At 42.1% G+C, this 19,927-nt stretch overlaps 1 protein-coding gene across 1 annotated transcript; it reads right to left on the bottom strand.

The window, feature by feature from the left end:
- Window positions 1-839: 839 nt before the first annotated feature.
- Window positions 840-5,087, bottom strand: LOC121139860 (cancer/testis antigen 47A-like). Its single transcript, XM_040743876.1, has 3 exons — window positions 3,926-5,087; window positions 2,341-2,482; window positions 840-1,069 (listed from the first exon to the last, which is right to left on the bottom strand). Exons 1-3 carry the CDS (start codon window positions 4,698-4,700, stop codon window positions 1,066-1,068), a joined length of 921 nt encoding a protein of 306 aa, XP_040599810.1. The 5' UTR covers window positions 4,701-5,087; the 3' UTR covers window positions 840-1,065.
- Window positions 5,088-19,927: the final 14,840 nt, after the last annotated feature.

The following is a 19,927-nucleotide window of genomic DNA, read 5'->3' as shown; positions in this document are numbered from 1 at the left end:
CGGAGTTCAGTTCCCAGCACCTGTGTTGGATGTCTCAGAGCCTCTTATAACTTCAGTTGTAAGGGATCTGGTATCTTCTTCTGGACTGTGTGGCTATCCACTCACACACTAAGACACACACACACACACGTAAATAAAAGTAAAATAAATCTTTTGAAAAGTCTCTTGAAACTCTCAAATAATAAAATTGTCACATTGAAAAAGGAAAAATATAATCAAAAAGGTAAAATAAAATCTTTAAAAAATAAGCATGTGAGAGTAATTTTCAAACCAATAGGTTGTCATTTAGGCATGTAGTCAATGAGATACTGCTCACTGTTTTTCACACAGCATATGTCAAATCTGTTTACCCATATGCTAAGTATTCAATAGGTACCTAAGAGTAGTAACCCATGTAGGAGGGGACATAACTTCAAAGGCTTTGCTACCCCACATATAAAAATTGTTTTGGAATTGACATTTCATTTCATTTGCACCACAATAAAATAACCAAAATAGATTTGCCTTTCATTGAAAGTAAGGTGACCAAAGAAGTGAAAAATAGAAACGAGTGAGAAATATTTATCTAAATAAAGCTTCCAATATTTCACTTTTTTAAACCTTATTTTTTCACTTTATCAAATATTGTCAAACATATCTATAACAGGTAAGAAATTGCACATGTAACTGAATAGATTCATGGAGTTTTAACTAAAGCCTTAAACTTCACCTTCCTGTTTATAAAATAGTTCTAGTTTTTTATTTTAATTACTTAGCTGCAATAAAATAATTAAAAACAAGTATTAAGTGCTTGTTATCCCTGTCAAATGAACATGAAAAAATAAAACAGAATTACAGTGTTGCCTCCAAATCATGCCTAAGTTTTATTTTATCCCATGATATTGTTTCATTTGGAACTTGTGTGAACGATGTTAAATTCATAAGGAGGAATATCGCTACTGGGTAATGAACTTTTGGGTGACATCAGTGTTGATGAAACTTTGTTGGGCTTCTCAGAAGTGGAAAAACCTAAATTTCAATAAGTTCAGTAAGCCTTCCTTCTTCATCCTTTTCTTCCTATTCTTCTTAACTACAGATAAAAATGAGAGAAAATGAGCAATTATACAAGATTAATCTGCGGCCTGAATTTAAGAAAATGATCCGCCCTGGGTGCATGCCTGCTGCATTTGTGCACTATCTTAACAATCACAGAAAATCAACATGCTTTGTTCTTATAAATAAAATTCATGGCTATTAGGGTGCTTATGCAACTGATCATGTGACTACACCAATTTTTTTGGTGTGTGTGTGTGTGTGTGTATGTGTACTCAACTCTGAATCGAACTCATAGTCCTGCACATGCCTACTCCATGCGCCAGATCATCAGCCTTATATGTGTTTGTTTATTCTGCTGAAAGTTTGTGCTGCCGTGTAAAGAAATCTGCCGAGCTGTAAAAGCCAGTGCTAGTTTCACAGGTGATGCTTTCTTACCCTCCCAGACATTTGGCTTCCACATATTTTGTGGAGCACTCAGCTGCAAAAATTCAGGAAAAAAGAACAGAAAGAAAGAAAAAGAAAAGAAAGAGAATGCTAATCACTTAAAGATACTGAAAGAAAAGATATCCCTTAAATTTGGCACTAAATGACCATGTTAGGACTAAATTTCTTTTGACTGGCATAAAATATAAAAATCTACAGCTAAATGAATATTTAGGTGTTAACCATGAAAAACAATCCCACTTGAAGTGTCTAACTTTTTACTATTTGTCTGCAATAGTTTAAAAGGCATTGTTTCTGACACTATAGGTGACTGTATAACTGTGGCTGAGCACTAAGGACTCAGTGCCCAACCCAGCCACCATCACAGTTAACTCCTGACAACTGTTCTCTAAGCAGATACTGGACTATATTTGATACAGGTATTAAGTCTAATAGTTTTACCACTTGTTACTAGTCTAACATTGGTGGACCTAAGACCTCAGAATAATCAAGGAATCGCCACAAAGAATACACTACATTTCAGATTAGTAAGTACATGGTTATTTTAGTCACATTCTAAGAAAGTTAAATTGAGCTGGGCATTGGTGACACACACCTTTAATCCCAGCACTCGGGAGGCAGAGGTAGGCGGATCTCTGTGAGTTCGAGGCCAGCCTGGTCTAAGAGCGAGTTCCAGGACATGCTCCAAAACAATACAGAGAAACCCTGTCTCGAAAAACCAAAAAAAAAGAAAGTTAAATTTAATTTTGTTTGAATTAAAAATAGTTTTCCTCAATGAATTAATCAGAATTTAAACAAGAAGGCCCAACTGAAAAGTGACTATAGGGGTGGTGATTGATACTCAAAAATATGCACAGAAACCTGGATTTTCTGGTGTTGTGGTCTGCTGGATCCGGGTCCATTTCATTAAGTGCTTCTTGGTTTTTCTTTTCTTCTCCTTCTTTTTCTTCCTCCTCATCAAAGATGTTATCAACTTCATTCCAGGCATCATAATGATATTCGCCTATTTAGTTAGTAAAGATCATTAAAAGCCAGGCAGAAAAAATAGCCTAATTCCCAACCAATAGTACCATGCACATCTGCTCTCAAGAGAAGCAGAGGGACATGAGTGAGCACGAAAACCATAGTTGTGTACCTTCCTTCTGTCCATGCTACCCTCCCCTAATCTTCACATTGTTGCCACCTGATATCTGCTCTGTGACATTTCTTCCCCCTTCCCAGCAAATATCCCAAGCAATGATGGTCATTTCTTTTCCTTTGAAAAAGTCATCAGAGGCTTTGGCCACCTTGCATCCATTACACCAAGATACTTGCTTGCCTCAAGTACAAATTCTGTGGTGAATTCGTTTTCTCAAGCCATGAATCCTGACACTTCTTTTCCTAGCAAGTGCTCCAAAACTAGTTCATCAATTCAGAGAATTAAAATTTAAAAACCTTTACACTCTTAAAAGCCATAAACAAAATGAGGATCATCGTTTGTTTGCTCTTTTGCTTTCAAGACTTCCTTTCTATTAGCTCCCAAAGTCTCTTTTGGATACAATACCAATCTGGGCTACCTGAGAAGGTTTAAAATAAAAAACCTGTAAAGATTGCCATAGAACTGGCCTGGTGATACAGGCATGTAATCCCAGGACTCAGTGTCCAGGGATTGTGAGTAAAAGTCAACTTGTGCTACATAGTGCATCTCAGGCCAGTCCAGGCTAGATAATGTAACCCTGTCTTAAAACAAATGAACAAAAGCAAAACCAATAACAAATGAGCCAGTTTTTTTCTACTTCTGATTATTCAAGACAGGGTTTGTCTATGTAACAGGTCTAGCTGTCCTAGAACCCGCTTGAGGGTAGTCTCAATCACAGAGATTCCCCTGTGTCTGCCTCCTGAGTGTTGGGATTAAAGGTTTTTACCACTGCCTGGCATGAACCAGTTTTTTTTTTCTTTACAAGACAGGGTTTCTCTGTTTTGGAGGCTGTCGGTCTAGCCTGGCCTCGAACTCACAGAGATCCGCCTGCCTCTGCCTCCCGAGTCCTGGGATTAAAGGCGTGTGCCACCAACGCCCGGCTAACCAGATCCATTTGGCCTTAGAAGCCAGACCTGCCTAAGTATTGCTTTCCCCACTAGAGGCCAGCACTGAGCAAGGCCAATTTAGCGGGGGGGGGGGGGGGAGCAGTCTCCCTCCCAGTGCCAATCTTTTTTTATTACTTTAATTTTAAATAGCTTGCTTCACATGTCAATCCCAATTCCCTCTCCCTCCCCTCCTCCCGCACCCCCTACCATCCCCCCCATCCTCCCACCCTACCCCCACTTCCTTCCACATAGGGGATATCTAGAGTCTGCCATTTCACTCGGGGCAGGGTCTAGGCAATCTTTGTCCTTATTCCCTGCCTTTCCAGTGTTTCCCAGCACCAACCGCCTCATCTAGTCCCCTAGGTCTTGCTTGCCTGCTTACCCTCTAAGGCCATGCTTTGTTTCATGAATTCCTTTTCCGGCTCTTCTGCTGTTGCCTGTTCTTCCACTTCTTCTATTGCTTGCCCTACTCCTTCCACCGCTGCTGCCCTAACTGCAGGCTCCTGTGTGCAAAGATCTGGCTCCCGCAGGTAATGATGCGTTGTTTCCTCGAAGTCTGTAGGTTCCTCCAGCTCTGGAAATGTGGAGATAACCTCTGGTAGGCTTAGGATCGGGCCCGAGGGCTGGTTGTCATACTCTGCGGCTCTCACTGTTGATGGAGGGGGCCCAGGTGGTATTTGCATTACACTTGAGTGGCCAGATGTAGAAGGGCCAGGTGTTTCCGCCACGGGGTTTTCACAGGGGCGCCTTAGGACGTGGTCGTTGTAATAGACACGGTTGAGAATGGCGTGGATCAGATCCAGAAACATAAATCGGAAGCCAGCCATTGGGAATCGATGGGCGTCTACCATGCCTTGATCTGATACAGTGTTTTCCTCCTCCTCTTCTCCTTCCTCCTCCTCCTCAACAGGTTCAATATCTGAGTCTTCCTCAGCATCTGCGCTCTCTCCCGTGTAACCCTCTTGCGCTGGGTTTCTTTCAGGCCCAACATTCTCCACCTCCCTAGGATGAACTGCCGGTGTGACACAAGCCCCATCTAGGCCGGACTCCAGGCCTACCCTGCCGCCCTCTGTGGCTTCCTGTACCCACTCTCCCTCAAGGGTTACTGGGTTATCTCGGCTCTCTTTAGTTGGATCTTGATCTCCTCTGGTAGACATGATGCTATTAGGCACCTCACCAAGGCCTAGATTGAACTGGGTTAATGACGATAATGGCTACTCCGATGTAACGGCCAGGATGCTGTTAGATGACTATGGATAACGGCGACAACAGGCTGAATTGTGATTAGGAAGTCGCTGGCCCCTAAAGACAGTCAGCAGGGGCCTTAGAGGACCAGGAGCTTCGAAAGAGACAGCAGGTGAAAGGATAAAAGTCTATGGTAGTACCTGAGGTGGTCCCATGGAAACAGCAGGAGCGAGAGGGCTCAAGAGGCCAATACAGGTGGAGGCCGACTCACGCGGCTCTTCTAGCATCCGGGGACTAGATGGAAAGTGCTTGTGTCACAGGTGGTGGGGGCGGGGCTTATGAAGGCTATGTAACTTTTTTTTAACCACATAGTCAGCTTTAAGCTAATTTGTTGACAAGATTGACGTGGTCAACATCCAATGACTGAGTAAAAAAATCTCCCATTTCTAGAAAACATCATCTTCTCTTTCTTTGTGTCTTAAGAAAAACAGGGCTCTCTTTGTGTTAAAATTAGTCCTATCCCCCTTCTCCCCTCCTCTTAAAGGTGTCCGTGCTAGTGTATGCCAAGTGAATGCTAGAACCTAAGCGGCTCAAGAGGGCATCGGATTCCACTAGAACTGACATTAACAGCGTTGGTGAGCACGGATGTCAGTGCTGGAAACAGAACTCGGGTCCTTTGGAAGAGAAGCAAATGCTTTTAGCCTCTGAGCTATCTGTCCTGTCCCAGCCCTATCCTCTTGATTCTATGGTTATCACCTAAGATATAGTTGTGCAATATGAAGGGTCCTACGTGACGCAAGCTTCTGCAAAGTGTGCAGAGTATTTTAGGCTCACAAGTTTCCAGAAAAAGCCTGAAATCTGCATTATATATTTCCATGAAAGGAAAGAAAACAAATTTCCACAAGCGCTTTAAATTAAAACACAATAAATACATTCCACAAACACTTTAAATTAAAATACAATAAATGCATTCATTTAAAAAGGAATTAAGGCTTATAGACATCAAACACTAAACTTTTGGGAGGCCAATATTGCCTAAATGGACTTCAATTTTAGTTTTCTCTTTTGTCAAAATTGATTGCAAATGTTTATCTGTTGATTTGTAAGCAGCTTCATATATTTTTTAAAAATTGGAATATTTTATTAAGATTGCACATTCATGGGCTGGAGAGGTAGCTCAGTGTTTGAGAGAACCTGACTGCTCTTCTGAGGACTCTGGATCAATTCACAGCACACAAAAAGGCAGATCCCAATTGAAGCACATAGATTAATAGAAATGTATTAATTTAAGTTGCAAGAGCTAGTTAGTTATAAGTCTGAGTTATCATCCAAGAATTTCCAATTAATAATAAGGCTCTATGTTTGCTATTTCGGCACTGGAGGCTAGGAAAGAAAACTTCTGACTACAAATGGCGTTCCAACGTGGGGCTAGAATTTCCACATAAAAACTGACAAAGCTTAAAAAAGGATTCTAAACACACAAAAACAGAGTCAAGTGTGGCTTCTTGGTAACTGACTTTTCTCAGGTAGACTAGAGACAAGCAGAGACACGGGTCCTTTAACAGACAGCTTCCTGACTCAGTGTTAGCAGAAACAACAACAACAACAACAACAACAAAACAACTGTGTCACTCTTTTTTAAGAGGCCATGCTACTGAACACTTAAATGGGGTTTATGAGCAGCAGGTGACACATTGCTCAGTGGCAGCATGCATCCCAAAACTCCCCAGAGTTGGTTCAGTAAATGAGGCTCTCACCAGCCAGTGCCTCCACCATGAAACTAGGCTCTCAGGGAACCAAGTGGAGCAGAGCCAGCTGTCAAAGCAGAGGCTTTGGTCCTAGTCATACCATTTAACAATTTAAAGGCTCCTGTGGTCAAAATAAATTACAGATACACAAAAGGACAGATTCAAAGGTTAAAAAAGCCCTCTATATATGTTATAGTGTATTTAAAAATATACATAGGCTTAAGAGAGAAAAGAAAACAGAGACAGTCATAAAAAAGACTGTATATAGTTTAAAAAATAAAGTCCTTAAAATAGAGCAAAGTAATATAAAAGAAATAAGTCATGTAAAGATGTAAAATATACAGAGAATCTGAATTTTATATGTTATTGTGTTGTTTTTAATTTTTTGGTTGTTAAGAGACACTGGATTATAAAAGGTACTAGATTAAACCAATCTATACACTTAAAAGATATCTTGACCTCAAAAGACATGTTACTTTAGGAGAGAGGTTATGCTTTTATTTCCACAGAAAATGAGAGGCTATGGATTCATTCCAGGTTAAAGAAAGCCAGGTTTGATACAGGAAGACTCCCTGAAAAATCTGACTACAAATACAAAGAAATTAGAAGAATTAATAACAAGATGTGTGATGTATATTTTATATGCTCAAACACATAAAACAGAAAATCATCTTTGCCTGACTTATGTACAATGCACAATCTATACTTGTACTAATATAGGTATGTATGTTACCTTTAAAAGTTTATGCATTTTCAGAGCAAAGGGACCAGACACTAATAAAAATAGATGGGTCAGGTGATCCAGCCTTAAGGCTTCTGGTTGAGATGGTACAGCCTCACAGAGTACTCCAGTCAGGACTTAACCATAATCCTAATTTTTTTCAGGGTTCCCCAAAGATAACAGCACCCATAAGCAATAGAGAACTACATCCACATTCCCAAAAGATGGGTTATGGATATTTATTATCATTTAAGGGGGTTAGTTACAAGTTGTTATTGGTAATGGTCAGAAAAAAGCATAACAAAGGAGATTATATTCAGGGATCTCTTTCTGAAAAAGAGAAAAGGGGGACATAGAAATGATGTCTGGGAAACAGATAGGACCTTAAAAGAGATATGCATGGTACCCCAGAAAAGGGGAATGAGGCTAGATCACCTGAGCAGAGAGGGAGAGGGAGCTGGGGAAAAAGAGAGGGAGAGAAGAGGAGGGGAGAGGAGGACATGGGGGAACAGGAAGGTTGAGTTGGGGGAATAATAGAGGAGAGCAAGATGAGAGATACCATAGTAGAGGGAGTCATTCTAGGTTTGAAGAGAGATCTGGCACTAGTGAGATTTCCAGAGATCTACAAGGATGACACCAACTGGCACACTAAACAATAGTGAAGAGACTATCTTAAATGGTCCTCCCTCGTAATGAGATTGACTTCTTCCTTATATGCCATCCTAGAACCTTCAACCAATGACTGATGGAAGCAGAGGCAGACAGCCACAGCTATATACTGAACTGAACCCCTGGAACCCAGTGACAGAGAGGGAGGACTGATGAGCAAAGGGGTCAAGACTGGCCTGATTTAACACACAGAAACAGTTGACCTGAATAAGGGGGAGATCTTGGATCCCTGACTGATGGCCGGGAGGCCAGCATGGGACTGACCCAGACCCTCTGAATGTGGGCAATCTATGGGGCCTTGGGTAGTATTTATCCCTTGCATACAAATGGACTTTGAGTGCCCATCGCACAATGAGGGATGCTCTATCAGCTGGGACTCTTGGGGGGAGGATCTAGGCCCTACCCTGGACAAAATGACAGACTCTGGAGATCCCCCATGGAGGGCCTCACCCTCCCTGGGGAATGGGTGGAGGGCTGGGGAGTTTGGTGGAGGGGCGTGGGAGGAGGTGAGGGAGCTGGGATTGACATGTGAAGCAACCTTGTTTCTAATTTAAATAAGAAAGAAATGATGAGATAAAAGTGTAGATTATTGAATCTACTTTAATCTGAAAACAATTATTAATCTCAAATTATTTTACATTGATATGGGTTTTGGTTTATTAATACAAATTTAAAGTTAATTTTTTCATACAGTATTTATGTTACTACTCTTGTTTAGGGTATTGTGTTTATTAATTTTTTTTTGGTTTTTTGAGGCAGGGTTTCTCTGTGTAACAGCCCTAGCTGTCCTGGAACTAGCTCTGTAGACCAGACTGGCCACAAACTCACAGAGATCACTGCCTCCCGAGTGCTGGGATTAAAGGTGTGTGTCACCATTGGTATTGTGTTTATGCATCTCATTTAAAATGTAATGAATAATTAAGAAATACAAATTAATATTCATCTATAATAGTCAAACTTATAGTCAGGTATGTTTTCAAGGTCATACACAGATATATTTAGATAGATATATGGTCTTCAAATACTTCAAAGACCTACATAATATGTCATTTAATGTTTAATAACAAAGTTTTTCATGACAGCAAGACACGTCTACCCCTGACATCATCAATCTACTTCAGAAAAGATGATGGGTCTCAAGGCACCTCCATATGGAGTGAAACCTTGCCTCAAAATCCCGAAAATAAAAATAAGAATAGTCACTAATTGCAAGGGGACTCAGCCCCTGATGGATTAGCTCATGCAAGCCATCAGAGATGGATTCAAACAGAGCCTAGATATGGCATAGAGCTTTAGCGGCTTTGCTGAGCTCTTTGCTGGGGCAGGGACTTTATGAAGCATGGACAGCTTTGGGGGATCTAAGTGAGTTAGATCAGCAAGTAAAAGGTGTCAAGGCAGCCTTGAGTAAGAAAAAGTCAAATTTGAGGAAGAGTTACTGGAAGGCAAATGTGGCAATATTTGTGTTGGGCCCAAATTCCTAAGCAGGGGTGGGGGAGGTGGGGAGTGAGGGGTGGGGGGTGGGGAGTGGGAGGTTGAGGTGGGGAATGACAGTAAGCCAAATCCTGTGCAAAGAACTTGTGGAAGGTAATCTGCCCGAGAAGAAGTGTTCAGAAGGCCTTCATGATTAAAAAGAAGAAGAAAAAAATAAAAGAAATAATATAGGTTCAGAAGATCAAGTTAGTATAGGGGGTGGGCAATTAGCCCTCCAGGCTAAGCAGAATTTCTTCTTGTCTTGCACATTGTCCAAGTGTACACCAGGGCTGAAGATGGTTTGCCCCGGTGTGGTGGCTGGGGAGGCTGAAGCAGCAGCTTCAGTCACAGTGTCATCAGTCCAGAGCCTCTCTGACCCAGGGAACCAGCCAGAGCAGCACGACCAGTAGGGGGTGGACAAGATGTCACTCACCAATAACCCTGAGCAGGCCTGAGCCACATAAGCCAGCCTCACCAAGCTCATCAGGGCTGGGGAAATGCAGGGACGTTCTATGGAAGATTATGGAGGTTATGGAACTGGGATGGCTCAGAATGACTGACGGTTGTGAAAAGTGAGCTCGGTGCCTCCTGCTCATGCTCCTGTATCCAATGCGGATCTGTGGCAGAGACAATTAATACTAATGGCTAGACTCTTCTCTTGTTGTGTTAGACCTTGCTTATGTTTGACTTCGGCATCTCCTTAGTTGTGGCCTTCTGTGGGTATGGACTCTCAAAGTGCTTTACCAAGATTATCTTTGTGGCCCCACCATTCTTTATAAGATAGTGGCTCAGGGCTTTGCATCATTGATCTGTCCATTCTCTGTATAAACGAGTTGTTCCATATGAATACCATAACTCTAATCCTACTCATTTAAGATACATGAGATTATACGTAAAGAAGCAACCGTAGGGAAAGAGTTCACAAACGGTGCAAAGGCCAAGTGTTGCCCTGGGATTTTTGTAAGTGTTATAGTTGCATAAGACTCAAGTGATAACAAACCACAAATCGACTGGGGAAAGTTTCAATAGCTGGGCCTGTAAATGTTGAAGTGTATCTAAAAGGTATGCACAGATGTTCCCAGAAGCCATAGGGTAGTTAATTAAAACTCCAAGCACTGGAGGTGAGTTACTTGCTTAGCAATTGTTGGCTCCAGAGACCCAATAACAATAAAGTTGTTGGTTGGGGTGCAGAACTGAATGGTAAGACCCTATTGTTGAGGAGGTTGCATGCTTTGGCTGCTGTACACTTTAAGAAATAAAGCTAGAAGTGGGCCTGTATTATCCTCTCACTGGAAGCTAGCTCCTGTAGTTCCACAAGTTCCTACTAACGATGCTGGGGAGAATTAAGCCTCAAAATCCCACTAACCATTGATCCTTCATGCTTCTTTCTCTTTTTGAGACAGGGTCTCTACGGAGTCTTAGAACTTGCTATGTAGACCAGGCCAGTCTTGAACTCACAGAGGTCCCCCTGGTTCTGCTTCCTGAGTGCTGAGATCAAAAGCGAGTGCCGCACACTTGGCACCCTGCATGATTTTTGACAGAAGCGCCAGGCAAGAGGCACCAACTAGTGCAATCGTGGCTCCGACCTGGAGATGGAGGAACGCATAGAAAGGAATACAGGCAGGCTCATCAAATATAGCCACACATTCCCTCCATGGATCAGGGACCCTTGGGAAAGAGGGAAGTGGAACGAATGTAAGAGCTGGAAGAAGAGGTAGAGTGTGTTGTAAGTGATCGTCCTCCAAGCCCAACAACTGCTTTTTTGGAACATTCAGCGATGCCCCTCTTGCAAAAGATTATCCCAGCTAGGCTTGTTGATAGTTTACAACACCCTTGGAGTATCCAACTACTCTTTACCAACTGGCAACTCTGTACATGGCCTGGAGGAGTGGCTAGGTTATATTTATATTCATATATATATAATTTCTGCTGGGTTATGTTTTTGAGATGGGGCCACATAGAGGGGACATGCCCACATTGTTTTAAGTAACCCCTTCACTGTGCTCTGTAAGGAAGTCTGATAAATTCATTGGTTCTCCACAGAGAACTTTGGGGGAATCATATCTCAGTTTGTGGTAGAGACCATAGAAGAAAAGATGAACCTTGTTTACATCACCCTTTGGGCAGGAATTTTACCAACAATACATGACAGAAACATATATTTTGTCTTTCTGAGGCTGACTTAATTCACTTAACACGACTATCTATAATTGCATCCATTTTCCTGCAAATGGCACTACTTATCTTCTTTATGGATAAAAAAATCTTTCTACCATGTATGCATAGCATATTTTATTTTATATTCCCTTTCTCATGGAGCACCTGGGTTGGCCCCACAACTTAATTATTGTTTATGGTGCTGAAATAAACATTGGTGTACAAGTGCCTCTCTGATACATTGACTCGGAGCCCTGAGGGTAAATATCCAGGAATTGTATGGCTCGGTCACATAATAAATAAATATAATAAATCTACATTAAGTTTTTAGAAACCGTGATACTGAATTCCATAATTACTGGACACAACAGGGTACACGGATTCCCTTTTGTCCCCATCCTTGCCAGCATTTGTTGTTGTTTTCTTAATGACTTCTATACTGACTAGAGTGACATGGAACATTAAAGTAGTTTTAATTTACATTTTCTTGAAGGATAAGGATGCTGATCAGTTAAAAAATATTGGCTATGTGTATTGATTTAGGTTATTGTTATTTTAATTTTTTATTTTTGAAATGCAAATATAATTATATCTTTCTTCCCTTTCCTCCCTCCATGTATCCCTTATTCTCTATTTCTCAAATTCATGGCCTCTTTTTCCTTGTTGTTTTACACACACATGCACACTCCTAAACTCATACATGCAAGTGTTCATTCAATATAGTGTTACTTGTTCATCTATGATTTCAGAGCTGGCCACTTGATATTCGCATAGGTCACTGTTTCGATTGAGTTGGTCTTTTCTTTGTTGCTGATGATTAGTTTTTTGAGCCCTCTGTATATTTTAGATACTCATCTTTTGCCAGATGCATAGGTGGCAAAGGCTTTCTCCCGTTCCGATGACTGTCTCTTTGCTTGACAAACAATTTCCTTTGTTGTGCTGAGGCTTTTTCGTAAGGTCCCATGTGTCACCTGTAGGCTTCATTTCTTCATTTCAAGACTGTATGCCCATGCATTTCTCTTGAGTGTTTTTCTTTTTCCTCTAGCAGTTTCAAAGTTTCAGGACTTTTATACTAAAGTCTTTGGTGCATTTGGATTTCAGTTTTGTACAGGGTAAGGGATACAGATCTAGTCTCGTTCCTGTATATGTAGGTGTCCAGATTTCACAGCACTGCTTGTTTAAAAGACCATTTTCCTCCAATATATACTTCTTACATCTTGTCAAAAAGCAAATGGTTAGAGTTGTATGGGATTATGTCTGGGTCCTCTGCTCTCTTCCATTATCTGATTTTGTGTCAGTACCATGTTGTTTTGTTACTGTGGCTCTGTAGTATAACTTGAAATCAAGAATGATGATGCCTGTACTGATGCTCATTTTTTGGCTTATGATTACCTTTGAGTAATTGTGTTTCCATATAAATTGGGAGGTTTCTTTAATGTTTTTGCAAAGGATGACTTTCACTTTTCTTTATTTTTCACAGGAAGCTCTTTTAGAACAGAGACATTGTTCATGTTGTGCTGCACTGTGTCCCAAGCACCTGCAATACAAACATGGAGTGATCACTGAGACCAAGAACAGCCTTCCTGAGCAAAGAATGGAAAAGTAAGGTCGGCTGAAGTTACCGGTTTGTCCAGGGACACTCTGCATTCGTGACTGGCATCACAAAAGTCTCCATGCCATATGTATAATACAAGATTAACCAATATTTTTAATGTGGCAGCACGCCAGACCTTCATTGTCTTTTTAAAAAAATAACATATCATCACTCTATTTCAAGCTTCCCATTCAGTAGAGGCTGTGGCATACTTTTAGTGCACCTTCTAAATATTTCCACTAGATGGAGCACTATAGCCCTATATTGGAATAGATGTCTGGCTTTGTCTAAACAGTAAAGAAAAATGAAAGTGTGTGTGTGTGCGTGTCTATGTGTGTGTGTGTGTGTGTGTGTGTGTGTGTGTGTGTGTGTGTGTGTGTTTTCTTGACTGTTCTGACCAGATCATCCCATTTCAAGATAGGGACCTAGGCTCCAGGAACGTCTTGGTTTATTTTTCTTGTTCTAGGTCCCTAAGAAAATTTGTACATGTGTTTTAAAGTTTTCCCCACCTGAAAACATGCAGAAACAGCTGACCTGACAAAGTGGGTACTCATGGACCCCAGTCTGATAGCTGGGGAACCAACATAGGACCAAATCAGACCACCTGAACAGTTAGGAGGCCTGGTTAATCTATGGGGCCTTTGGTAGTGGACCAGTATTTATCCCTAGTGTACGAATGGACTTTGGGAGCCCATTCCACATAGAGGGATACTCTCTCAGCCTAGACACATGGGGGAGGGTCTAGGTCCTGCCCCAAATGATGTGACAGACTTTCAAGATCCCCCATGGAAGGCCTCACCCTCCCTGGGGAGCAGAAAGAGGATAGGATGGGAGGTTGGAGGAGGCAGGAGAGGAGGGGAGGGAGAAGGAACTGGGATTGATATGTAAAATACGATTGTTTCTAATTTAAATACATTTATAAAAAATGTAAAAAAGTTTTCCTCACCTCCTAAGCTACCTCCACCACCTCCACCAGGTAGGTCCTCGTCTCCCTTCTCAGCAACTTCCCTGACCTTCACCGTTCCATCCCGTCCTCCTCTGCTCCTTCTGGTTGTCATCTGCCTCAGTTTTCTTACGTGGAAAATGAGGACAAGGGTGGCACTGTTGAGAGGGTGTTGAAAAGAATTACACAGCACATTTTCCTAGTCTGATTTGGTGTGTGGTGTCTTCTTATAGTCTCACAACATTTTACTCTAATCCACACTGAGATGGAAGCCGCTTCCTTCCAGCAAACATCGTTACAGGAGTACCTATTTTCAGAAATGTGTTATATAAAGGGAACTGTGCTCAAGTAACGTTCGGAGGGAAGACCTACATGCACAGGCTCTCTCTCTGTCTTATGCTGTGCCTCACCCATGAGTCTCTGAGCGCAGCTGAGGGGGAAGGTATAAAAGAACTGGGAAAGTGAGTCTTCCAGGGCTTCCATCAGCTTGCAGTGTCTGGGAGCCAACCAGCCTGCTAATTCTTCACAGACTCCTGTTGCACTGGTGCCTCTCAGATCCATGCAAGACAAAGAAGCAGGCAGAGAAAGGATGGAAAAGAACAAGGCAAGACTATAGCTACAAGCAATCGTAGCTCACAGAAATGAGAACAAAATTCAGGTCGGACAGGCAGACAGACGGACAGACAGACAGACAGACAGACAAACCAGCAGAGAGAGAGAGAGAGAGAGAGACAGACAGACAGACAGAGATCAGATTTTCCTTCTCTCTCTTTTCCAGTGATTAGCAGAAGGGACTGTCTTTATTTTATTAGTTTATTTGAATATTTATTTTCATTTTGAGACGGGATCTCCATAGCTTGCCTGCCGCTCTCTGTACAGACCAAGATGGCCTTAAACTCACAGAGATCTGCCTACTTCTGCTTCCTCAATGCCGGTATTCAAAGCTTCTGCCATCACAACTTATCTTTTTATTTTTTGAAGGCTCATTATCTAACTCAGGTTTTCCTCAAACTCATCCTCTTCCTGCCTTAGTCTCCCTGGTGCGGAAGAGCGGGTTTGTATCCCCATACCTGGCCAGAATTGGCTCCTGATTCCCTTGAATGGACTATTGAAGAGGCATTGCAAATGACTCTAGTAGCTAAAATAAATGACTGTCAAGTCTAGCTCAGGAAGCTCCAGGCCAGCAATCAAACAACTCCCTTTTCAGCGAAGTTCATTGGTCCATGCTCTGGGCTAATTCACATTTAAAGGGCCATTTGTTATTGCTTAGCAACATAAGCCTCATCACACCACTGACCTACAAAGCCTTCTGGGAGTTAAACAAAGTTGTTTATACATCATCATTAGACAGGTAGCTGAACCTGAGTTTGAGAGCAAGCTAGTAAGCAGCGTTCTTCCATGGTCTCTGCTTCAGTTCCTGCCCCCACGTTCCTTCCACGACCTTCCACTCAGGCTTCTCTTCATGATGGGCTCTAATCTGTCAGCTGAAATGAACCCTTCCCCCAAGTGACTTTGGTCATGCTGTTTATCACAGCAGCAGGAACGTGAACTAGGATAGGGTGTTAGCTCAGAAATATTCCAGAGGCTGGGTAGGTGGTGATACATCAGTTTGGTCAGGATAAGAGAACAAAGGCTTGGAAGTAGGCATACCTATGTGGTGAGAACAACCAGGAGCCTACTCAAACAGCACAGTTAAGAGTGTTCCCTGCACATGGCCTTCTGGGAAAATACTGATCTGAGTAAGAGAAAAGCAATTTTTTTTTTACCATTCAGGAGTGGAAGTAGAGCTATCAGCTAGGCCATGGGGTTGCTAGGAGCTGGTCTGGCAATGGTTGCAACACTAAAGTAGGTCTTGGTGTTCTGCTGAACATAATGACACAGGATGCCAGCGCCAGACAAGGCAGCTCTGTGACTATGATGGATCCAGACAAAAGCAAGACCACTCTGTAATGTCTGAATTCAGACTGTGAACACAGCAACAAAATCCCTCCCCCAACTACCGTGAGTGTCTGCTGCTTCTTGTCCAACTAGACCTTTAGCACCTTTCTAGTCTGCCCTGTCGCTGGATAAGATTTTATCAAGATACTACATCGCAGAATGGCTGTGCCTCCTGACACACCCAATCTAGGGCAAATCAGAGCCCCCTTCCTGCAAACCACCCAACCGAAGTCCAAGTCCCACAATACCCCGGGGCTGAGCTGCCTCATAGTTTGTGCTGTTTGTGCTCTCTCATGAAAATAAGCAAGAAAGTCATTTTGATGGAATACACGTGTATGGTGACCGTGTCACCAAATGACTGGGGGGTTCAGAGGCAACCCTCTTGCATGGGTTCATTTGAAAACTTCCCAGAAGCAACAACATCTAAAATGGTAGAGGAAACCATAGAGCACTGTAGGGACAGAGGAAGGACTTCTTTGCACAAGTTTCTTTTTTAAACAGTTATTGTCTGCAGAATCTGGGAATGAAACAAAGACGGGCAGACACTGAGACAGAGAGTCCTTGCACTCTCCTGCGAGGTTGTCTAGCCTGGGAGTTGAGAACACAGCTTGTAGAGCCAGCTGCCTGGGTTCTTATTCCAGCTCTGCCACTCACCAGCTGCCAGCAAAGCACAGTCCCACAATCCACTGTGCATAGTAATTTCCTACTTTCCGGGTCACCCTCCAATGAGGGAGATGACTCAGCTGTCCTTCACTGCTGTTCCCACACCAACACTTGGGATGCTTCTTTTCACCTCCCAACAGACATTCATCCAAGACTGCGTTTTCTCTGTGATTATGGCAAAGGGCCCAGGGAAAAAAGGGCCAGATTGTAGTCTGGTTAAATATGGAGCTCAGTGTAATTTACTCATGGTCTTAGCGCCTGCAGGAAAAAAAATGCACAGCTGATGGGCATGAAAGGAACTCCCTTCTGGCTGATTCCTTGTTTCTTTTTTCTCCTTCTATGTTTAACATTTATTTATTTATTTGTGTAAATGCATGTGAGGCACGATACAATGATGTGTGGAGGTCATAGGATGATCTATAGAGTTGGTTCCCTCTTTCCACTGTATGGATGTCAGGGCTTAAGCTCCAGTGGTCAGTCTTGGCAGCAAACCCCTGTACCCACTTATCTGTTCTGTCACCCCTTACTTCTGGCAGTTTCTTAAATGCTTAACAAGCACGTGGATCTTATGACATCCTCCCTCAGGCCATTCTCAGCTGTATTTTGGAATACTCATTTGAGAGGACAAGCCTTAGTCTCAAGAAGTGGACCACTTGTTATAGAGAAGATTGCTGACAAATACAGCAAGAACCCAACCCAGAAGACCACTAAAGTCCACGTCCTAAATGCAGGAGGCATTCTCACAGGAAAAGCTCCCTGTTGACCAGGTGAGACCAGGAAAGCTTTGTGGAGACATAAGGGTAGAATCGCATATAAAATTTCTGTCAGAGATATTTCCTTTGTGCTAGCAGCATTTCGGGGCATAACTTGCCTTTCATTACCAATGAATTAGGCTTTGTTAGATAATTTGAGATCACTAGAGCCACTCAAGAGTGTTTCCCCCAAACAGTGCTTGAAATGGTCACATTTTGCTGCAATGTCAGCTCCCCTGACAAAAAAAAATATTGTCAAGCAGCTAGCTGCAGTGACTTCAGACATACATTGTCAAGCAGCTAGCTGCAGTGATTTCAGACATACATTGTCCTTAAGTGTGTGAAGACCTGCTGACTCTGATTTGAAGAGTATGTGGAGTATGATTCCTATGCTTCTCCCATTCCTAAACACCCATCCTGCTCTGAACTTATGAGACCACGGGTTCTTATCTATTACTATTTTAGTCTCCAGTCCCTATAAAGCCACTACTTTATTCCAACCTATACACATTCAGTGCTGTTCCTAAACATAGCGGCGAATATCGATGAGAGCATTCAGAAACTGGAAGAATCTCCCAGAAATAGACGTGTAAGTGCTAATGCAATTATCTTGTCGGGACAAAAATAAACAAATGTACATTCTGATGTTCTGCTTTGTACACTCGCTGTATATAAATAGCTCCCTTAGTCTAAACAGTCTTCTTCTTGGATCAAATTAGTTAGATCAATTAAAACTGAATGAGTTCTCTGGTACAATGTATGAACTTGGTTCAGTTACTTGACCTCTCTAAGTTTCCATCTCTCCATGTCTAAGCAGAGAAAATAAAATCTGCTGCCATGTAGCCTTGTCTTGTGGACCAGGTACAGTGATGTGTTTAATTGTTCAGTATAGAGGAAGTGATCACTAAGTATTAACTATCATTGTTTAAGATGAAAGAAATGTCATTAGAGTGGAAAGTAGCACACTGTCCTTGAAGATGCAAGGAAATCAGTTTCAGGACTCTTAGATTCTAGTTCATGTTATGGGCACTAGACAGACATCATTGGCCTTGGCTAAGTAACAGAATCTCTCAGTTTATTCCTGTTTGTAAAATGAAAACATTGCACTGAGGAGTTTCTAAGAGCCTTTCCAGGCTTAAGTATCACTCCCAAACAATTCTGCAAATTCCTTTTTGGAGAAAAGTCCACTTTTAAGGTGAGGAAACAAATGTGTTCATTGGATTTCACAGATTTAGTAACTTAGGTGATATGACGCGAAGACTACACCTGCAGTGCAGCCCACCCTGCCCCACATCTGTAATCTGTTGTTGGCATGCAGTACAGTGGAAGTTCAGCAGAACCTGTGGGAAAAGATGGCACAGACCTGTGTATATCAGCAGTGAGTTATATGAGGCCCACTGAACCCTCACCCTACCCTAGATGGTGTTTACTAGCCTCTACTCTTCACACCCACAATGGTTCTTTGCTCACTGTGTCTGGAACAATTATGGCATTTGCACTGATCTTACCTTTGGCTTTGTGCATACAAACTACTATCAGAGCTTTGATTCTAGCTCTCCCCCCCTTGTGTGTGTGTGTGTGTGTGTGTGTGTGTATGTGTGTGAGTGTGTGAGTGTGTGTGTGTGTGTGTGTGTGTGTGTGTGTGTGTGTGATGTGCATGCTCTGGAGTCTGGCAGCCTTCCTATTTCCTATAACTACAATCTGGAAAGGAACGACTATGTGGCAAAGCAGCCCTTATCAACTTCCAGAGATATTGCAAGCACACCCTGTGCTGAAGGCAGTTGTCTGAATCTGTTGTGGGAGACTTTGGAACATGACGCAGAATCTCACTACAGACTTCACTTTCTTGGGAGGAAAAAGATATTAAACATAAAGCAGTAGAGAAATCTTGATGAATGTGCTGTTTCTAGAGAAAAAGAAGATAGTGAAGTAGTCTTTATTTTTGAGAGCTACAGGATCAAGTATGTCAGGCACCCAGGAGACATTCAGTATCCTAAGTTCAGGCTCTACTGGCAGTGACAAGCAACTTCATCTTTTTATGTTGGCGAAACAAGGCATTCCATTAGCAGTAATACAGGAAGTCCATGATACCTCCAGCCCCTAGCAGAAGCCCAGCAAGCTGAAAACTTCATGTATTCATCATCTAGGTTCTGCCCACCACCAACAAAGGATCTTGAGAAGCCCATCTACTGTCCCCTGCAGAGCCTGTATGTTGCATGTACTTCCACGGGTGCTGAGTCCTTGGCCTTTACCTCTGGGAATTCAGAAATTAACTGAGGACCTGCCTCTTCTTGTAGAGTGATGAGGTCCGGGAATAAAGATCCTCATTAACCAAACTCCTGGAAAATGAATTTTTAAGACCCAGAGTCTAAGTTAGTAATTTATAGTGGACAATAATCTTCCACTGATTTGTATACAGCAATTATTTCAGATGTTGAGATTTCACCAACCAATTAAATTTCTGGGATAATTTACTAATTAATAATATTCTTTGAGTCTTTACTATATGATGGTGATTCAGATATTCTTTTCTTTGCACTTTGT

The sequence above is a fragment of the Mesocricetus auratus genome, unplaced genomic scaffold (genome assembly GCF_017639785.1).
Source record: "Mesocricetus auratus isolate SY011 unplaced genomic scaffold, BCM_Maur_2.0 Super-Scaffold_100003, whole genome shotgun sequence".
NCBI classification, from domain to species: domain Eukaryota; kingdom Metazoa; phylum Chordata; class Mammalia; order Rodentia; family Cricetidae; genus Mesocricetus; species Mesocricetus auratus.
This window is presented reverse-complemented; position numbering and strand designations above follow the sequence as displayed.